This window comes from Phaseolus vulgaris, chromosome 2 (assembly GCF_000499845.2).
Source record: "Phaseolus vulgaris cultivar G19833 chromosome 2, P. vulgaris v2.0, whole genome shotgun sequence".
NCBI lineage: Eukaryota > Viridiplantae > Streptophyta > Magnoliopsida > Fabales > Fabaceae > Phaseolus > Phaseolus vulgaris.
Window position 1 is genome coordinate 21,642,601 of NC_023758.2, and position 21,656 is coordinate 21,664,256.

At 30.3% G+C, this 21,656-nt stretch overlaps 2 protein-coding genes across 3 annotated transcripts; both read right to left on the reverse strand.

Annotated features, from left to right (window-relative positions):
• Positions 1-5,038: 5,038 nt before the first annotated feature.
• Positions 5,039-7,279, reverse strand: LOC137810906 (PLASMODESMATA CALLOSE-BINDING PROTEIN 4-like). The gene is made up of 4 exons (XM_068612400.1): positions 6,915-7,279; positions 6,320-6,559; positions 6,185-6,221; positions 5,039-5,537 (listed from the first exon to the last, which is right to left on the reverse strand). Exons 1-4 carry the CDS (start codon positions 6,964-6,966, stop codon positions 5,318-5,320), a joined length of 549 nt encoding a protein of 182 aa, XP_068468501.1. The 5' UTR covers positions 6,967-7,279; the 3' UTR covers positions 5,039-5,317.
• Positions 7,280-16,859: 9,580 nt separating this feature from the next.
• LOC137809647 (14-3-3-like protein GF14 iota) lies at positions 16,860-21,164 on the reverse strand. Of its 2 annotated transcripts, none has more exons than XM_068610747.1 (7): positions 20,988-21,164; positions 20,487-20,793; positions 19,411-19,498; positions 19,218-19,327; positions 18,834-18,982; positions 17,761-17,804; positions 16,860-17,080 (listed from the first exon to the last, which is right to left on the reverse strand). In XM_068610747.1, exons 1-7 carry the CDS (start codon positions 21,058-21,060, stop codon positions 17,078-17,080), a joined length of 774 nt encoding a protein of 257 aa, XP_068466848.1. In that variant the 5' UTR covers positions 21,061-21,164; the 3' UTR covers positions 16,860-17,077. The 2 variants fall into 2 exon arrangements, with proteins under 2 accessions (XP_068466848.1, XP_068466847.1); XM_068610746.1 differs by having other exon boundaries at positions 16,860-17,083; positions 20,988-21,163.
• Between the last annotated feature and the right edge of the window lie 492 nt (positions 21,165-21,656).

Sequence of the window (21,656 nt, forward strand, 5' to 3'; positions counted from 1 at the left end):
ATTAGTTTCTATTATTTTCTATTATTGTTAAATAGTTTCTAAATTGGTATCTAATTAGCAACTAAGGTTTTAGATACCAATTATTTAGTTTCTAAACTTAGTCTCTAAAACTTTGGTTGCTAATTAGATACCAATTTAGAAACTATTTAACAATAATAGAAAATAATAGAAACTAATTTAGAAACCAATTTTTTTGTTAGTTTTTAAAATGGTCTCTAATTTAGTTACTATTGCAACTAATTATTTTGGTTTCTAAAAATTGGTTTCTATTTCATGATTTTCTTGTAGTGATTGCTGTGACTCATGCTCTTCTTCTCTACAATAATTTTCTTGCTAGGGTGTTACGCAAAGAAGTTACATAGCCTTAAAGAGGTTGGAAATTCCAAAGAATCATTCTACATTAAAGGTTTAAATATGTTTTTTTGTCTCCATCCTTTTAAGTGAAACTATTTTTTCATTGTTAGTTCAAACTTTAGATTTCTTTAATATTTATAGTAAGAAAAGAGAATTAAGGACTTATTTCAATAGTTTTCTTATTTTAAATACTATTAGTTTTGTATATCACATATAGAAAAAAAAATGACAGATTTTATTAATCAAGAATTGTTGCCACTTACATTATAGCACATAAAAATATAAAAGATAGAAAAATAAAATAAAAATAACTGACAGAGCAGTTAGCAGTTAGTTATAACTAACAGAGCAGTTATAACTGACAGAGCAGTTATAACTGATCAAACAATTACAACGGAAAATGTAGTTACAACTAAAAATCTAAAATATTATGAGATCCTTTTTATCATCTAATAGCACTCCACAAGTTGAAGCATGTATATCTTCATGTTCAGATTGGATAAGTTGTCACGAAATAACCGAGGGATCCAAAGGTTTGGTCAACATATCAATCACTTGATTAAAGGAAGAAAATGGAATTAAATGAATAAGACCTTCTTGAAGTTTAGTTCGAGAAATTACAACAAAGAATTCAGAAATATTAGTATGCAAATCATGACACAAATATTGTAACCACTAAAGTTCACAAACAAGTGAAGCTAGTGCTCTATATTCTGATTCTAAAGAAGATCTGGACACTGTAGACTGCTTTTTAGACTTCCATGAAATTAAAGAGTTTTCCAAAAACAAACAATAACCAGTAGACCTTCTAGAATCAATGCAAGTTCCTCAATTCGAATCAGAAAAGGCTTTCATAACAATTTGATTATTACTAGAAAAGAATAGACCAAGACCAAGACCAAGACATCCTTTCAAATATCGCAATACACGAAAAGTTGTTGCCATATGAGGTTCTCGTGGATTTGAAATAAACTGATTGAGTTTATGAACCACAAAACTGATATCAAGCCTAGTGTGAGTAAGGTATAATAAATGCCCAATCAATTTTCTATATTCACCTGGATTCAAAAGTAATGAACCTTCACTTTTAGAGAGAGGACAAGATGGTTCCATGGGAGAAGAGGCGGGTTTGCAAGCCAATAAACCACTATCAGAAAGAAGATCTAAACAATATTTTCGTTGATTGAGAACAATACCAGAAGGTGAACGACTTATCTCAAATCCCAAGAAATAGCAAAGAGTACCAAGGTCTTTGATACTAAATGAGTTATGAAGATGAGTTTTAACACGCTGGATTTCCAGAAGATTATTGTCAACCAACATAATGTCATCAACCTATATCCTGCTTTAGTCCATATAAAGATTTTCTAAGTTATCAAACTTGCATTGGATGAGAAAGAGTAAGGCCTATAGTATGAGTCGTGTAAATTTCTTCATTATTGGCATGAAGAAAAACATTATTCACATCTAGTTAATGAAAAATTCATCCCTTAACACTTGCTAAAGACAAAATAAATCAACTAGCAGTAATTTTAACTACTAGAGAGAAAGTCTCAAAATACTCAATACCTTCGGTCTGAGTATATCCTTTGGCAACCAAAGGAGCCCTGTACCAATCTATGTTGTCGTCTAGTTTATGATTGGCTTTGAAAACTCATTTGCACCCAATAGGACGCTTTCCAGGAGGCAAATCCATCAAAGACCATGTTTCATTATAATCAAGAGCATTAAGTTCACGTTGCATAGCCTCTTTCCAACAATCATGTTGTATTGCCTCTTTAAATGATTTAGGTTCTTGGATAGAAGAAATATTATGACAAAGGGAAGAATATGTAGGAAAACAATTATGATAAGAGAGATACTTTTGAATAGGATATTTAGTACCTGAAGAATGATTGGTAACATCTTTTGAAGAGAAGAAAGTAGTGTGATCACTGGTGCAGAAACATAAAACAAGTGCGGCTATTTTGAATTTATAAATGCGGCTTTATAGCCGCATTTGATCAACACGCACTTGTAAATCAAGAAATACAAATGCGGCTATATAGCCGCATTTATAAATATCATTTATAAGTGCGGCTATTTGTTTTAGCCGCACTTGTATATGCCAAATCATTAAAAAAAATTTAAAAATTTTAAAACATCGTCAATCTTGTGTGAAGGCAACGTTATGGCACGGGAGCGTCAACAACGGCGACGGCATCAGAAATAGGGAAGCAGCGACAGAGCAAACCAAAAAACCCACAAGAACCCACGAAGACAATGAAAGAGTACTGAGCAATGCAAGAAACCAAACAATGTAAGGAAAACGAATGTCAGCCAACGAAACAGTGCTTCGAGACCACCAATGCAAGGAAAAAAAACATATATAAGAAAAACGAAAACATTTTTGCATATATTTGTGAAGATGAAGAGGAAGAAAGAGAGCTCAAGAAACTTACATTGACACAAATGGAATGCAGATGCAGCAGAAGGAGACAAACTCAGTGCGAACGCGAAACGAAGGCAAAGACGAGAAAGAAAGTATGAAAATGTGTGTGGCGCGCTTCAAAATTTAGGGTAAAAAAGGATTTACGAATGCAGCTAAAGGTAAAACAGCATTCGTAAATCAAAATGCTTTGATTTACAAGTGCGGCTATACAAATAACCGCATTCGTAAATCAAGTGTTTTGATTTACAAGTGCGGCTATTAAATCAAGCGCTTTGATTTACAAGTGCGACTATATAAATAGCCGCATTCGTAAATCAAGCGCTTTGATTTACAAGTGCAGCTATATAAATAGCCGCATTCGTAAATCAAAACTCTTTGATTTACAAGTGCGGCTATACAAATAGCCGCATTTGTAAATCAAAATAATTTCAAAAATGCCACCGCATTTTTTACGAAAGCGGGTAGCGCAAAATCCGCACTAATTAAAGAGTATCCTTTTCTTCTTTTTGCACTAGTGGATAGTTCTTCAAGTATCCATGTGCTTTTTTGAGACGAGTAGAAACTCGAACAGATGAAGGTTGTGGAGTTGTGGATCATAATGTTGGTGTTGCAAGGCATCAATATCAATTAAATGTAATAGTGTAGAAGAATCAGTAGCAGGAAGACTGGATGGTAATACAGTTTCAGAAACTGAAGGAACAATATCACTAACTGATGTAGGCACAAGAATATCATTATAAGAAATAGAAGGAAGCAAATGCTTAAACATATCATGTGTATCCAAATTGGTATCTATGTTGTCCTTTTAAAAAAGGAAAATGATTTTCATAAAAAATAACATCTCATGTCACAAAAATATTTTTCTGATTCATATAAAAAGAGTACAACCTTTTACCCCATCTTTGTAATCGATAAAAACACATTTTCTGGCTCTAGAGCTAAGCTTTGTTAGTAACGAAAGCCAAACAACCAAAAGTTGTTATATGGTATAAATCTGGTATGTCGATTTATCATGTAAAAGAAGAGTAGGAGTTTTATTAATTAAATGAACAGAGTTCTTGACAGCATATGACCGAAAAAAAGAGGTAAGTGAGACTGAAAAATCAGTGCACGAGCGACATTCAAAGAAATCAGTGCTATGATACCATATTAGTTTTGTATATCTCATATAGAAAAAGAAGAAAAAAAGAAAAAAAATGATAGATTTTATTAATTAAGAATTGCTTTCACTTACATTATTGAGTGTTATATTTATATAGCACATAAAAATATAAAAGATAAAAGAAATAAAATAAAAATAACTAATACTAATGGAACAGTTATGATTGATAAAACATCTAACATTTGAAAATATAGTTACAACTGAAAATCTAAAATATTATGAGATGATAAGAATCTGATAATACTAACAAAAATTGAAGTTTAAACTAGTAAAAAAATTAATTTTAGAACCAAAAATATATTTAACTTATATATAAATTAGTATCAACTTTTATATATAGGTGGAATTATGCACTGGAAAGAAAAAAAAGCATGTAACTCTTTGAATAATATTTTTTAGAAAATAGTATATGAACTCAGTATTAAAAGATTTTTAACACACATGTATTAATCATTTGAGTCAAAAAATAATTTTAAATAACAATTATTATTTCAGTTGTAATTAACAGAAGACAAAAATGGCGTTGGAAAGCATGTGCTATATTTTATTTCAGATTTGTCGGCTATGCATGGCATGATGTGAAACAAATTTATTCTCAGTTGTTGTTATTGACTTTTAGAAGCAATTACGTCCGAGGGAAAAATTGTTCCACGACACGAATGAAACGCCACAACGGAGAGAGAAAGGGATAGAAAATTCACAAGTGACATCGTATCATTGATGCAGAGACATTTGAACCACCTTTGCTTTTGTTCTTTCAATAATATACATGCACTGGTTGGTCTGTTGGGAACTTGGAATTTTCAAAACCCCTTTAGCCTCATAATAAAGTAGAAAAAGTACCATACCAGGGCTCCTAATTTTACACCGATTAATGTCAAATTCTAAAGTTAAGGTGATACTTGTAAAACAGAGAAAAAATTCTAATGCAGAATAAGAACTGAAAATCATTAAAAATCATACATAGCTAAAATGAATTGAACCATGGCTTTAAATGCAAATCAAGCAATAAACAATTGAAAAAGGTTAAAATGTGTGTGACAGACTTAGAGTAGCCGGCTATCATGAAATTGAATGATGAACAGAATAGATTATGAAAATGGGGTAGCCGGATTCCTTTAAGTTAAAAAATAGTGTCTGTCATAGTCTTAGATGTACAAATGAAGAAAAGCCAAGTGCTACTTCCAACCCCTCAACAGTAATCATAATCAAGATATATCACCACTAAACAAAGGAATCAAATTCCTACTCTTTTATCTCTAGCAAGGAAAAAAACAAAAACGGGTTTGCTTGAATTGCTTGTGTACGATTCCAAGAAGTAAAATTACATGAAAACCTCACAAGCTTTTCCAGTAATGGCACTGTATAGTCTACACCCTGATTGCTAACCACATGGTTAGCACAAAGAGCAATAGCAACTCAGAGTTGGTGGCTCCCAAAATAGCCCCATTGCCACTAGAGCCAGTTGTAGATGTTGGACTTATTCCAAATGTGTTAGGAGAACCAGGAGTTAAGCTTGTGCCTGGAGGTGTACCTGCTGATGGGGTTGTACCAGGTGGTGATCCAGTTGATGGTGTTGTTCCTGCATTGCTGCAAGAGATCAAAAGTAAAAGGAGCATCAAAACCCATTTCATTTTATCATAAAATAAGGTCATTAATTAAATAGTATACATAAGTTCAGTCCTAGGAAATGTTTGTGAAACATTCAAATTATGCCAGCTCATAGTTCAACAGAATAAGCAAGGGTGACTTTGTTATTTGCTAGTCATTCAAAATTTCTGCTTCATGGAGGTGAGTACATGAACCCAAAAAAGGGGATTTTAGCTTATGTATAAAACAAACTAGTTTCAGAATCATATTGCCAGTTTTGAAATTAAAACAAATGAATCCCAGTTTTCCAAAATGCCTTTTGGATGCCAAGTGAATAGGGTATATTGCTAAAATTATTCAGTGCCACCAATCACCTCAAACACAAAAAATGGAAACTAGAAAAAACTTAACAGGAATACAAAAACTGGGTTAAAGGATCACATTTACATCTATGTACAAGAAAAACGATTTATTAGAAGATTGAGGAGCCTAACAGTCAACCATAAAATGCCTAGTAGAAAGGATTTTTCCTCAGTCGATTGGCTCAAAATTCCATGAATTTTCAAAGAACTTATCCGATTAAATGGATGCATGACAGATAAAACAATAAGAAATCAAATAAGACCCATAATAATCAAGAAACATACCTAGGACTTGAGGGGTAGACACATCCAGATGAAGCAGCTATAGAAAAAAAAATACACGAGAAAGAGAAGAGCATTAATAAAAGTGAAATTCTAAAACATGTGACCAAATATAGATGCCCTTGGAAGTACACTTACCAGGTGGATTTGAACTGGTTGCGGCAGTACCTGCAAAATCACATGTTCCTTGAGCATTTCCCTTTCTCTGGTAATAGCTATTAACTGCATAATTACAGTGATCCTTCACAGTGTTGGGGTTGTAACAAGCTCCATTTTGGAGAATAGGGGTACAGTCTGCCCCAGCTCCACAAGCATAATCTATGGCTTTCTGAAGGGCTTGATCACCAACACCATCTTTGCATAAACAGTAAAGAGCACCTATTGCAAATCAAATAGATCAGAAACAAAACAAAAAAGTTAGTTCACACCGTAATCCTATCTTATCAATGTAACAACATGGGAAACATATTTTATATAAAAAAAGGTCAAAATTACAGAAAAAATATTATTCGGAATCTCCTTTAGCCCTTAAAATATAAAAGCTTTCATCTTTCCGCAGAACAGTAGAGAATACCCTTTATAGAAAAACCCCAAAACTAAAGCAAGGAAAAAGTCCAGGACTGCAATTAATCATATGAACCACCCCAGAAAATTAAAGGGCGTTTAAAAGAACTTCTAAAATCAAATGTTGAATCTTTAGAAGAAACACACACAAATGAGTACAGGTACTTACTTGAATGACGAGTCAGGGCTAGGAAAAGCACAAGATACAGAAAAAGTGCCATAACTTGAGAACAATATTTATTTGAGACAATTGAAGGAGGCTGATGGAGCTATTTGTGTCAGAGGCTGGTGGAAGAAAAGGAATAATAAGCCTTAGAAGAATAATGCGTATTTTGTAGGACAAGAAAGGACTAGTCTCTGTGAGAGAGAGACTATTTAACTTGCTTGTGTTTTACATTATTAAATTATCTAGACATGAAGAATGTGTGTTATGGGAAATTGTGCACATACCACACAATACACATAAGCTTTTTCGAGTTCTAAGTTCAACGGCTGCTTTGTTTTTTGTCATATATTTTGACCACTGCCATACACGTGTGGTCTAATTTGAAAGTTAAACTCCACGTTTCTTTACGTTGCCAATGGTTACTGAACAGTGCCATGTGAGACTTCTCACAACATAAAACATTAATTTAATCCAAATTTTCCCATAGTTTAAAAATACATATTATTATATAATTAAAAATATATGTTTATAAAAATTATTTAAAATTGAAATTTATTTATTTTAAATAAAAGTCTCCTTCTTCTTTTTTTCTGACAAAGTTAGAACCACCGACCAACTCATCATTTGGTGAAACGTTAATTATATATATATATATATAGTTATTTCATAATTTCAAACGTTAATTATATATATATACATATATGTATATATATAAATAAATAATATGTGGGGAAGTATGCTAAACGGATAACCGTTGGATATTTCCAAAGAAAACTTAAATATGTCATTTCCATTTATCAAAAATTAAATATTAAAATGACTGTTGAATCTAATAAAATATTATAATGAAATTAATTCTAGTCAATAATATATTAAATACTCTACATTATTAATGATATAGTATAGAACTTGAACTATAGCTGGTTGTTGACCTTCAAATTTGAGATTTCGTGTAATCAATAAGATATAATCAGCTTAATGACCACCATTCTTTTAAATAAAAATTTAGAGTGAGAAAAAAAATAAGTATGTTGACTAACATATAATAATTGAAAAAATAATACATAAAAAAAATTGTATAGCTAAATAATCACTGTATTTGTGAAAACTAATTGATATTTTAATTGGTATGATAAGGTATTTTTAAATAATAAGCTAGTTGTTAGTTCATAAATATCAAATTTATAAGTTAATTTTTAATTTATAAATTTCGTGTTAATTAATTAATTTATAAGTTAGCTTGTTAGCTTAAAAGTATTTAACTAGCTTATCAGTTTGAAGTTAATTAATTAGTTTATAAGTTAGCTTGTTGTATTTAATAAAAATAATTAATAAATATAAAATGACATAAAAGCACATAATTATATAAGTTTTACTATAAAAAAGATGTCTTGTTTTTAGATAAAATGTAATTGTTATGGCGATTGAACTCAGACGGATTGAATGGACAAACTCCTCTTTTAATTTGTCTCCAATTAGTGCTTCGAGGTACTTGGTGCTCCAGTGGGACAAATGAGGCTCTACCTGTTGATCACACTCCGACGATCAAGTCAGTGAGAGCATACAAAGTATATATTCAGTTTCAGTCTTAAGTATTCAGAAAAAAAAAACATCATTTTACTAGGGTCTCAAGCCCCTTTTATAGATATTCATTCAACGGTTTTCTCCAATCTCAACAAAACAATATTTCATCAGGGAGAATACAATCTCAACAGAAAACACATAATTATAACATAATCTCATGGCCCACCCTTTGGGCCTATAGTGGCCCAAAAACTAAACTGGCCTAAACGCTTGGACTGAGGTCCCGAGCACTCCTGACCAATACAATAACATCTTATTTTATCATATCTGAAAATTATAATATGCATGAAATATCAAAATAAATAGATATAATTCAAAATGCATGACTCTTCATAGATAATTTTATATATTTACACATATCAAACAAATTTTTCATTTCATTTGTTCATTGTGGAATACATGTACAACATCATCTGCTTACAGGTAAATGCACGATCATCACAGACAAATAAAACAAAACACAACACAAACAACTAAGTAAACTAACTATTTTAAAAACTTGTAATAAAATTGTAACTTTAATTAACAAGCATAAATTCATCAATCATCATACATTCCCACAAAGAAATCAAGAGTGTATAAAAATTTATAATTCATCTTTCTCATGTCAGACTTCTACTGATCCACAAACACAAAGACACTTGACTCTATTTTCGGAGGACTTATGCATTAACTTAGACTCAGAGATCTGCACCTATCATACTGTCTCACTGTGAATTCACACAACTATGTGCATAATACTCTTAATATCGAATCACCTCATATGATAAGGTTAATTCATATAACAGTTTAGTTATTTTTAAAACAATTAACTTATTCATATGAACCTCATTTGACTCTCACCACTTGAATAACTTCATCTATATTATATCAGTAAACTCAAGATACCTCCTTCTAAACGAATCACTAACCAATACACATCCTAAAAATCTCAACACTGTATTTCCTTTTCTAAAAATACCATGTTGAGATTACAACTTCGTATTTCACATTTCATATTATACAAAATCACACCATAACTCAAAAATTTAATCAAAACAAAGTTTATCTAAAAAAATCACATAAAAATGCATGAACTAAAATATTTTCAATTAAATATATAATTAAAATTGACAGAAAGTTTAATTAAAAATAATAAACAATAACAAAACAGAGACACAAAAACAAATATTAAAATTTAAGTCTATTTTTTTAGTTTTTTTTAGCTTGAGAAAAATCTTTTGAGCAAAAATGAGTCTCGCTTAAGCGAAAATTTATCTGAGAACACCCACAAATTCATGCCATTTTTTCTTGAGCACCCCTCTTACTTGAGCAAAAATGGACCTGAGAAGACTTAATCAAAAATATCTTGTTTGAGCAAAAAATGTAGAGAAAAACTACTCCAAACTGATATATGCATGATCCACTATAATTTTTACATTCTAACTTGTACTTTATAAACCCTATTATTATCACACTAACAATTCAATTTATTCGGAATTGTGCAGGTACTTTCATTGAGTTCCTATGTCAACCTATACTCTATCATTCATGAATTTCTAAATCAATTTCAATACCTATCAATCTTCCACTTCAAATGCATCATAATACAACTCAAATCATTCATACTCTCATTCAAACCTTTACAATCTTAAACAAAATCCATTCAATAACACATGCATTACTTTACTAAAAATAAACGATCCTTCAAGTAGATTTGAGAGTGTTCACCACGTCAATACCACATTCAGATCTTTTAACCTAGGATTATATTGAAAATTAAAATAAATAAAATAAAATAAAATTATATATATATATATATGATGTTGGGCAGTATACTAAACGGATAACCGTTAGATATTTACAAAGAAAACTTAAATATGTCATATCCATTTATCAAAATTTAAATATTAGGATGGCAGTTGAATCTAATAAAATATTATAATGAAATTAATTCTAGTCAATAAAAAATTAAATACTTCACATTATTAATGATATGGCATAGAAACTTGAATGATAGACTGTTGTTGACCTTCAAATTTGAGATTTCGAGTAATCATAACATATAATCATCTTAATGACCACCATTCTTTTAAATAAAAATTTAGAGTAAGAAACAAATTAGTATGTTGACTAACATATAACACTTGAAAAAATAATACATAAAAAAATTGTATAGCTAAATAATCATTGTATTTGTGAAAACTAATTGATGTTTTAATTGGTATGATAAGATGCGTTTTAAATAATAAGCTAGTTGTTAGTTTATAAATATTAAATTTATAAGTTAATTGTTAATTTTTAATTTTCGAGTTAATTAATTAATTAATTTATAAGTTAGCTTATTAGCTTAAAAGTATTTAACTAGGTTATAAGTTTCACTTAATTAATTAGTTTATAAGTTAGCTTGTTAACTAAAAAATATTTAATAAAAATAATTGATAAACTAATTAATAATTAATATATAATGACATAAACGCACATCATTATATAAGTTTTAAATAATTTTTTTTTTACTTTTAGGCAGAGATATACTCATAAATAAATAAAAAATTAATATCATTATGTAATTAGTAGAAAAGGGGATAATTTGTGCTTCTAGTTTTAAAAAAATTAAAAATTAATAATGATGATTACATGAAAGAGAATAATGGGTGGCTTGTAGTATATTGTAGTGTTGAATGATGTGAGTGAGTTATAATGTATTGTGTTGATGATATGTATATGCAATTACATTAAAATATAAAGGTAAAATAAGAATATGAAATGTGTATACTAAATGCATGAATGGTTTTATATATTGTTAAAGATTATAATTTTAGAATTTTTATAAATAGTTAAATTCTTATTAAAAAAATTAATGTTTCTATTTATTTTTTTAAAAATTATATAGGTTATTTTGATATTTGAATAATTCATTTTATTTAAACTATTTCATCTAATAAGTAGTAATAAATAATTTTTTTATTTATTTTCAGAAATTAAATTTTTTTATTTATCAATTTATATTATTGTGTAATTTTCATATTTTATCATGTAATAAAAATGATTAGGTGTTGTTAAATCTTTTGTACTTTAAACTATATAAAAAAAAGTTAAAAAGTAATCCAACAAATAGTAAAAATAAAAATAATGTAGTAATTGTTTGTCATGTAATAAAAGATAAAATGAAATTAAAAACAATATATTAAAAAATATAAAAATTTAAATAACTCCAAGTTATAAATTAACTAAAGTAGCTTCTATATTAAAAAGTAAAAATTCCTAAAATAAAATATTTTAAAAATAAATTTGTATTAAACAAACTATTAAATAAATTAATAAATAACTTATTCACATACCTTTTCTAATTTTGCCTCCGAAGAGTTTTGGTGTGGCTAGGGTTTGTGTGGGTGACCTGGTAGCGTGGTGACTCTTTACGTCTGCATCTAAGGTGTGTTATTTATTTAAATTTCTTCTTGGAAATTCAATTGCACACAACCAAAGTCACCACCTTTTTCATGTAGCAAATTCTAATTTGTGGTAAAGTCATGATTTTTATCGAAATTTGTGGTAAAGTCACAATTTTTATCAACATTTATGGTAAAGCCAAGATTTTTAGGTTGTGAGGCTAGTGGAACGGTGGCGGTTGGCGTGGCCTGGTCGACAACTTGTTAGCCGTTGGGAATGACGGAGGGTTCTAAGGGTTTCCTTATCCCATGGAATTGTTTGATGGATCGAGAAATATCTTCTGATAAGAACGTATATGTTATGCCTAGTCAAAGGAAGACATTTGCTCAGGCTTTGAGAAATACATGTGACATTCCTTTGTGTTAGAATATATGGCCTTAAACAATAGGGGGTGAATTGTTTACAAGAGATTTTCGAAAACTTTTGAAGGTTTAATGAAACTCTGTGAAGAAATCCAGAAGAGGAATCAAGTTAGCCAATAACACAAATTGTTTCAAAGCAAAACACAGAAAAACAATCGGTTGTTTATACCAGTTCAAACTTAACAACTTAAAAACAGAATTTAAAGGAGTTTAGAGAAAGAGAAATGCACACAAACAATTTATACTGGTTCACTCTTACAACAAGAGCTACATCTAGTTCCCAGAAACCACTGGGTAATCCACTAAGCAATCAAACCAGATTACAAACACCACACACCAAAGTAGTGACCTTGAACCCTCAAGAAACACACTAGCTTTGGCAAACCACACCAAAAGTATTGATCTTGAACACCTCAAGAACACAGAACACTCCTTGGCAATACAACAACAAAAATACAGAAGATTGAGAAAGGATTACACCTGATCAAAGTACAATATGAAAAAAATACAATTGCAATCATATTCCACTTTCACTTGAAAATCCAAAGCTTGATGTGAATCTTGAAAATTTGAGATCAAATATGTCAAACTGAATTTCTCAAAAATGTTTCTTACACTTTAGAAATATATAACAAACTATTTATATTTTCCAAAGATTGGTCAAAAAATTTAATGAAAGAGCGTATTCAGTTAGAAATCATTTAAGACAGATTCACCATTCAAAACAAAATTCTTTTAGGATTTTCAAAGAAACAATCGGTTGAAACCACGAAACAACCGATTGATTTGGTTTGACAGTTAAGTCAACCAAGTCAAACAACTTTCAACCTTTTTTAAAACATCTAAGAACAAAGCAACTAGTTGATTCAACAAAACAATAGGTTATTTTTCACTTAGTTGGAAAATCATTTAACTTCAAAAAGGTTTTAATTCACATCAGTTTTAGATTCAACAAAAGAGTGGATCACACTTTAATCTACCGAGATCCCACCCACACACAACAACAACACCAGCCTTTCATCAAAAACCTTGGATTTGGATTCTTCAAAGCTCTTGATCACTCTTGATCAACACTTTGTCCCAGCTACCTACTCCTTGTATTAAGGGAGACATGATTGCTGTCCGGATTGATGAGGAAGATTACTTGGCTGGTCTTGAGGATTGTAAGACCCATCTTCATGGTCAGGTTATTCTATCTAAGGGGGATAAATCTCTCACACACCTAGATTTAACTAAAAATTTGCAGTCAGTGTGGAAAGCTCTTGGACCGTGAAAAGTCATTCCTCTTGGGAAAGGTTTCTATGAGTTTGAGTTCACTGATAGTTGTCGTTTTGCTGTCAAATTAATATGATTCTAACGTAGACTTGTCTAACACTAGAGAGATGATAGTATAATTGTGGTAAGATGACCCTAAGTCATCTCCCAATAAATCCAATAGTAAAATCAGTAGATCAGTGTTTAGAATCTATCTGCAAGCAATAAAAGTTAGCAATAACAATAAAGATAAAAAGGGGTTTTAGATAGTTGTGTAGAAAATATAAAAGAGATTAAAATAAAAAATAAAAAGATGTTCATCCCCAAGTTCTTCCACCATTGAATTCTTCATAAGTTTTCTAAAGCTTAATCTTTTTCTCAATCCTCCAATAGAGCTAAACCAAATTGAACATGCGCCGATCTGATTTAACTGAAACTCACTAGTAAAGCATGCGTGCTACTGGTGTAATTAATACCCACTTTGTTCCATGCGTATACTCCATGGGAATGCTTATCTCCTCTCTCTTGAATCATTCGCCCAAAAATTTATTTAGAACGATGCGAGCTAACTAAGAAACCAAAGTTTAAGATAAGGAAGACTCTCAATCATGCGTTCAAGTACAACCTCTCACAAAAACCAGTTTTCCATGAGATTAAACTATTAAAACACCTGCTATAGAGAGTTAAAAATAAAAACTTTTATTGACTGAAACCTCAGAGCTCAATGGGAAATTACAAAGGAATCAACCAACAAGGTTTAGCCTTCCATGCGGAGGTAAAACAAAAGAATTACAAAGAAGAAAAGAAACTAAGAAAATCCTATGAAGCTCTCTCCTTTTTTCCTCGAGGCTTATGTCTTTTTATAGGCTTTTCTGCTTCAAGGATATTTGGGAAAATATTGTAGTTTAGATTTTGTAAACAGTTTCCACCTTTCCATAATTCTTTTTATTTTGCATAAGATTTGCTTCCAATTTTGTTTCTGGGATCTTGTAGCTTTGATTTTCTCTTTCTTCTGCTCAGAATTTTTTTTCTGTTTCGATTCAAAGAAGCAACTTGAACTTTTGCATATTTGGCTCATTCACAAAGTTAGACAACTTCAGATCATTTACCCTAAAAACACAAAATTACCAAAAATAATAGTTAAAGCCCAAATAAACCCAATTATATGAATATTAATTAAAAATAACAGATTTATTTATTATTATAGTCAATAATCTATGATTAAAGCTATTAAGTGTGAATAAATATATGCTCATCTCTTTAGAAGATATGTGATATGGCTCTCGGGATGGGTTCCTTGAAGTTATCTCCTAGTTTCTTGAGATTGTTTGGCTGGACAGAATACTTTTTCCAGCTACCATGAAAAGTACCAAAACTTAGGCCTAGGTTAGAATCTACAAATTGCCTTTGGAGTATTGGAAACCAAGGACGATATTTTCCATCATCAGAGGTCTTGGTACTCATTTGTCTTTGAATGAACATACTATGAGAAAGAATAGGGGTATGTTTGCAAGAGTGTTGGTGGATATTGATTTGTTGTCCCCTCTCCCCGATCACCTCTTGGTCGAACGTCCGAACTTTGCTTTTGTAGTTAATGTGGAATATGAATGATTCCCTCTATTTTTCTCTCATGGTAAGATGATTGGGCATAAGCTTGCTCAGTGTCGGGGGATTCATGATTAGGGTTGTGTTCCTGGGGAGGGCAACTTCTGATGAACAGGAACAAGGGAGGACCGTGATTCCTAAACAATGTAAAAAGTATCGGAAGAAAGATCCGCAGCCAAAGCTCGTGGAAGATCCCACTGATAAATTGAACATTGATGCTCCTAGCGGGAAGGGTCACTCATGAATCACCTTGCTTATGATAAAACAGGTGGAGTGGAGGATGATTTTGTAGATATGCCTCCTCTTGAGGATGCCTCGAATCATGATAGGTCCCCATCCAGGCAGGGGTTCCACTCCCACTTCGAATTTCCCAGAACCGGGGATGCTAAGGAATTCAGCTGTTGTTATGCAAGCCAAGGGCTCATAGTCACATTCAGTTACGACTCCTATTGATGATCATCATGTGGAGGTCTCTGCTCCTGTGGCTGTACCATCTTCGTTGCGTCCTACCTCTCATCGAAGGGCTAAATCACCTGCAGATTTTAAAACACCAATTAAGACTCTTATTGATGGTCATCATGTGGAGGTCTCTGCTATTGTGGTTGTACCATCTCCGTCGTCTCATACCTCTCGCCAGAAGGTTAAATCTCTTGGGAATGTTAAAGCACTATTGTGGAAGAAATTATTAACATTATGAGATATCTCGAAATTAAATAACATAATCATAATTCAAACATGTGTATTATTTGATCCAAAATTTAGTTCATAAATAATATAAAATTACACAAAGAATTAATTTTGTTTTATTCCTTTAGAATTTCCAAAGGAAAAGAGAAAAATAATTTTAAAATGAAGAAGAAGACATCACACTCTCTACCATACTCAGAAATGTATTGTTGAAATTAAAAAAAAAGTATGGAAATATAGGAGGAAGGTATGAAGGTGCAGGGAGAAATTTTGTTTTTCTCCTACTTGATGATCATTTATCTTTCAACAGTTAAAAGCTTCTTCTTTAGGATTAACACCTTGCAAGTTTTGTTACATCTTTTATTGTGAAAGAATTATGTTCAGTAAAAAAAAATAATTAGTAACTAATTTAAAGACTAAAAATAATTAATAATTATATTGACTTAGTTAAATATATTATTTTATAAACTAAAGAATATTTAATATTTAAAATAGTTTCTATTATTAATAAAAGTTTATAAAATAGTTTCTAAATTGGTATTTAATATTGATTACTAAAATTTTAACTGCTAATTATTTTAGATTTTAAATTAGTCTTTAAGTATAAATTAGTGATAAATTTAGAATTTAAAATAAGTAGCTAAAACTTTGGTAAATATCAATTTATAAATTAATTTATAAATTTTTATTAATAATAAAAAATAATTTTAGATATCAATAATTTTTTTAGTTTATAAAATAGTGTTTAACTTAGTTAATATAATACTAATTATTTTTTATTAATACTAATTATTTTTTATTTAATTTAATGATGTTATTGTGGTGTGATCATTAATTATAAATTAGAGCTGATTAGAAGTATAAGCATCCCTGCTAAACGTTTTTGTTTTGTCGGTGAAGGAGTGCATAATAAACAAGCATTTCGATAACCAAAAATTGTTGATATCGTGAATCGAAAGTTGAATCATTCTGGTATTATCCGAGTATGATATTCAGTAAAACCAATTTAAGTCTCATAAAAAAAATATTTGAGGAAAATATGTAAATTATCCATTACTACAATTGAGAAGTTTAGGATATAAAGAGTGTAGAGAAAAAAAATGTTAACTAAAAATAAAAGCCGCAAGTTGAAGTTTTCTAGCATTGTTTGTATGTAACGAAAGCACAATAACTATGAAGTAGCTATAATCTGCATTGTCTGGTCCAAATGAACTGCAATGCTCCTGGCGCAGACGTATCTTATCATCACTGCTGTAAAACAAATAAAAACAAATGTCAACGGAAATTATAGATACCAATAGTGCATCAAAATTGTTGAGCTATAGTAAACCATGATGACCAAAAGTGAAAATTAATTGATATTAATTGAAGCATTGACTAAATTACCATTCCAATGCAAGCATCTCTTAAGCTGAGTTAATTGTTGAGCGACAAAATCATGATGGCGTTTTGACCAAAACAAAATTACTAGGCACTGATTACAACATTGAATTAACATCCTACACTAGGTGACAACCTTGTTCATTTTAAACAGGACAAACTATGAAGTGACTTTAGGGTTTAGGTTATATCAAATACACTTTGAGGTCAGAGTATGATGGAAAATGTATTTCTTAAATTTTAAGATAATGGAAGATACATGAGAATTTACGAGTAAAAATAAATAAGTCAATTACTTTTTTTTTAATAATAGTTTGATGTTTATGATAGCCTTTTTTTCAACTGTTTAATTTTTTGGGTTAATGTTTATTTAAATAATGTGGATTCACACGTAGAATATATACATTTAGAGCAGATGTTTTGATGGACTAGTTTCAGTAACTTTTTTTATATAAGAATTAGAATATTCTTTAAATATTTTCATTCTTTTTTATTGATTAAAAAAATTATAATGCAGAACACAGGCGAAAACAAATTTATACTCAAACCTCAGGGGCAGCAGGTTTGACTTCTTCTGGTTTGATTTCATCACCTGCATCAGTGTTAATGAAGTGTTCAGAGTGACCATGTAGTATTACTCTTATAAAGCCTCATTATCGAGAAACAAATTATTCATAATATTTATGTGACACATTAATTAAAAACCTAATTTAGTTGTAACTATATATGAATCACGTTTGATACAGCCAAATAAATTGAGTGCAGTTTATTTTATGAACAAGATATAAAGAAGAAAAAGAAGTAAGATTTTACTAATAACAAGTAGATATGAAAAAGTGTGAAATTAAAAAACAAGCAACTGATTCCTTTCTCTTTACTCAAATGTGATTTTCCTTCAAACGTTTGGAGAAAGGGTGAGTAGGTAGGAGGATAGTGTTATAGTGACACTATAATCTCTTTCTATGTCTTAGACATAATCATTTCCACAAGACATACTATAATAATTAGTGAAAACAGGTTTAAATTTATGGATTAATATGGTTTATAGTTGGAAATAAATCCTATTCATAATGGGTTAAAAATATATATTAATTTAACCCAGTTATTATTCTATTCACTCCGTTAAATTGGTGGTGAATTGGGTTCTTCCATGAATCTATCTTTAAAAATAATAATTCTAAGTCTAAAGATGATATTAAATTGAAATTTTAGTTATTTTATTATTTATATATTATATAGTATATAGAAAAAATTTAAATTGATAAATAACACTAGTATATTATAGTAAAAAGAAAACTTGGAAGTTAACAATAATTGAAGAGTATTATAATGTAATATTTTTAGTTATTTAAATAAGTCGCTTAACTCGATGCATGTAGTGAGTAAGATCAAACTATTCAAATTATATTTTAAAGTTGAATCAAATAAACTCATTTATAAATAGATGAAGATGTGTAAGGTTGATTCGTTTTAACCAGTATATAATAACACACTTTTTTCAACTTTTTTCTTAAAGCTTATGAAAAACTTAGTAAGTAAGAGTAGGGACGTTAAAGAGTAAGTAGTGGTGGAAGAACCCATATCATTAATCTTATATAGAAAATTTGAATGATGATGATACCTCCATCCTCGGGTAAATCAGAGGTCCAGAGAGTGAGATTGTCTCTCAACAGCTGCATAATCAAAGTGCTGTCCTTGTATGACTCTTCACTCAAGGTGTCTAACTCAGCAATTGCTTCATCAAAAGCTTGCTTAGCCAAATGGCATGCCCTGTAAGTTTTATCAATAACAAGGAGTGTTGGGAAGCACAAGGATGTGTAATAAGTGAAAAACTCCCAGATTTTACAGAAAGACTGATCATTTATGAACATGTCCAATGGATTTTAATTCACACCAAACCCAATACTTGCTGCTACAGATGGCAACAGAGAATTAAAATAATTGAAGTTTTTGTTTTCTGATCTCAGCAACTATGCTGCAACAAAAGAAGAAGAAAGAAAGTTACCTTTCAGGAGAGTTCATTATCTCATAATAGAAGACTGAGAAGTTGAGTGCCAGGCCAAGACGGATTGGATGTGTTGATGGAAGATCAGTGTTTGCAGTTGCTAAAGCAGCCTAACAGTAGAAGTTTCAACATCAAACAGATAACCAGAAAAAAAGTATAGATGAAGGAGTTGATTGGTGAGATGAGAGAAAACCTCATATCCCTTAAGTGATTGTTCAGCTGCCTCCTTTCTTTCTTGGTCGGTCTTGAACTCAGCTAGATATCGATAATAGTCACCTTTCCTGGATCAAAAAACAATTGATTAAGCTCAACAAAATGGAACACACAACCTAACCCTGCTAAAGCTCTATAACAACAGAAATATATAATGACACACACACTCTTCTTTCTTGTTAGAAGATATTACAATAAGAAAAAGACACTAAAAAAGTTTGAAGTTTCAATGAATTAAGATAAAAGGGATTCACTTCATTACTCACTATATAATTATTCATGAATAAACTCATACAAAATCAAGAGATAAATATGTGTATTTTTTATATATATTATTAATTTTTTTTCATTTCTATCTAATACAGAAATTTTAACTAAAAATTAAATCCCTAATGTGTTAATCATTTAGATTCCAAAATTTTCAAACAAGTTATTCGTGTATTAAAATTCAAGATAAAATCAATAGTTAAGCAAATGTAAAGAATTTGAACCTTCTTCTCCCAAAATAAATTTGAACCCTCATATATTATCGCAAAGTAAATTAATTTCACTCATACGAATTCATCCTTTCTTTTAAGGTATATATTTGTCAGACTTTATAAAGTGATAAATTCAATTAAAAAGAAAATACTCATTAATTAAAATTATATTTCTCAATAAAATATATTTATTTTAAATATATATTTTTCTGAAAAAAAAAAAATTATATATTAGTGTTTCATTAATCTTAAGTATAACTATGTGCAAAATGTGTAAATTTAAGATATATTTAATGCTATCAATTAAATTAACCAAATTTTTTATTGTAAAAACTTTTTAAATTTGTATTTTTTATTTTGAATGATATAGCAGTTTTAATTTCTAAGTAAAAAAATCAAAATTTAGATGCTATTAATACGGAGTGTTGTTAAGGTTGTTTTGTACTGAGAATGAGAATAAAAGTTTGACTTTAATAATATTTAATAGCTAATATTACGAAAATTTTGATTTGAGAACAGAAGTAAACATTTAATAAGAAAAAGAGTAGAAAAGTAAATAATAATGAAGATGACTCACATCTTATAGTAGAAAACGGTGGCTTCTCCTGAGGTGGAAGAAGGAACGAGATGCTTGTCAATAATTGAGAGAATATCGCTGCAAATTTTGGAGAGTTCCTCTTCCACCTTTTGACGATAATTCTTGATCATTTTTGCGTTGTTCTCATTTCCTTTAGACTCTTCCTTCTGTTCAATAGAAGACATAATGCGCCAAGAAGCTCTTCGTGCACCAATCACATTTTTATATCCCACAGAGAGCAGGTTCCTCTCTTCCACGGTCAGTTCTAGATCAAGTTTTGCAATTGCCTTCATGCATTCAACCATTTCTGATGAATTTTCCAAGTTAATACCATTTCCAACAATCATTATAATCAAACAAAATCAATCCAATCAACTCACTTAACTCAATTCATATATCTTGGATCTTTTTAATTTTGGTACGTGAACAGTTAGAAACAATCTGGATTAACACGTATAATTAACAAGGTGGCATAAAAACATAGAAAAAGTGATGATCGACCTTCATATCTCTCAGCTTGCTCAGAAAGCTTGGCGATGTAAACTTGGGTCTCTCTCTCCTTCTCCGCGGACATTGTTGTGTTGTATCAGAGGAAAAAGGGTTTGAGAATGTAAGTGGTTGTGGAGAAGAAGAAGAAGAAGAAGAAGAAGAAAAGGAGGAGGAGGAATGCGAGGGAGAAGGGGAAGGAAGGGTGGAGTGTATATATAGAAGGAACAAGTCTTGTGGAGAGAGGGTAAGACTGAATCTGTGCCCTAGGATGAGCGATTTTGAAAGATGAAAGAAAGGCGCAATTCCATAGGACTGTGATCGTGCTTAGCTGTAATTCTAGTTTCACTCTTTCTTATTCTTAGATCAAAACCAATCACCCAACCCTAACTTCTAGGACTTCCTTAATATCATTTCAATGTTCTATATACAATTTTTTTTTCATTTTAAAATTCCCAATTATTGCATTTAATTACTATATTTTTGTCACACTTCTTTCACGTTCTAATAAAATTGCTAGATCTAAGCAAATTGAGTTGTGATGAAATACAAAAATTATATGCATGTTATGTTTAGAAGAATAAAATATTAATATACCATATCATCTCTTAGGTATTTGCATACACAAATGTTATTATAAATGAGGCTTTTTTTTTTAAATTAAACCCATGCTCTTCTTGGTGA

Excerpts from the sequence above, each read along its gene's own strand:
- LOC137809647 (XM_068610746.1), bottom strand. The coding sequence starts at position 21,060 with ATGTCCGCGGAGAAGGAGAGAGAGACCCAAGTTTACATCGCCAAGCTT. Across the intron at positions 20,794-20,987 it reads GCAAGCTGAGAGATATGAAG|AAATGGTTGAATGCATGAAG; the intron begins GTCGATCATCAC and ends AAAATTCATCAG. Across the intron at positions 19,499-20,486 it reads ACCGTTTTCTACTATAAGAT|GAAAGGTGACTATTATCGAT; the intron begins GTGAGTCATCTT and ends TTTTTGATCCAG.
- LOC137810906 (XM_068612400.1), bottom strand. The coding sequence starts at position 6,966 with ATGGCACTTTTTCTGTATCTTGTGCTTTTCCTAGCCCTGACTCGTCAT. Across the intron at positions 6,222-6,319 it reads AACCAGTTCAAATCCACCTG|CTGCTTCATCTGGATGTGTC; the intron begins GTAAGTGTACTT and ends TTTTTTCTATAG. Across the intron at positions 5,538-6,184 it reads GTCTACCCCTCAAGTCCTAG|CAATGCAGGAACAACACCAT; the intron begins GTATGTTTCTTG and ends GATCTCTTGCAG.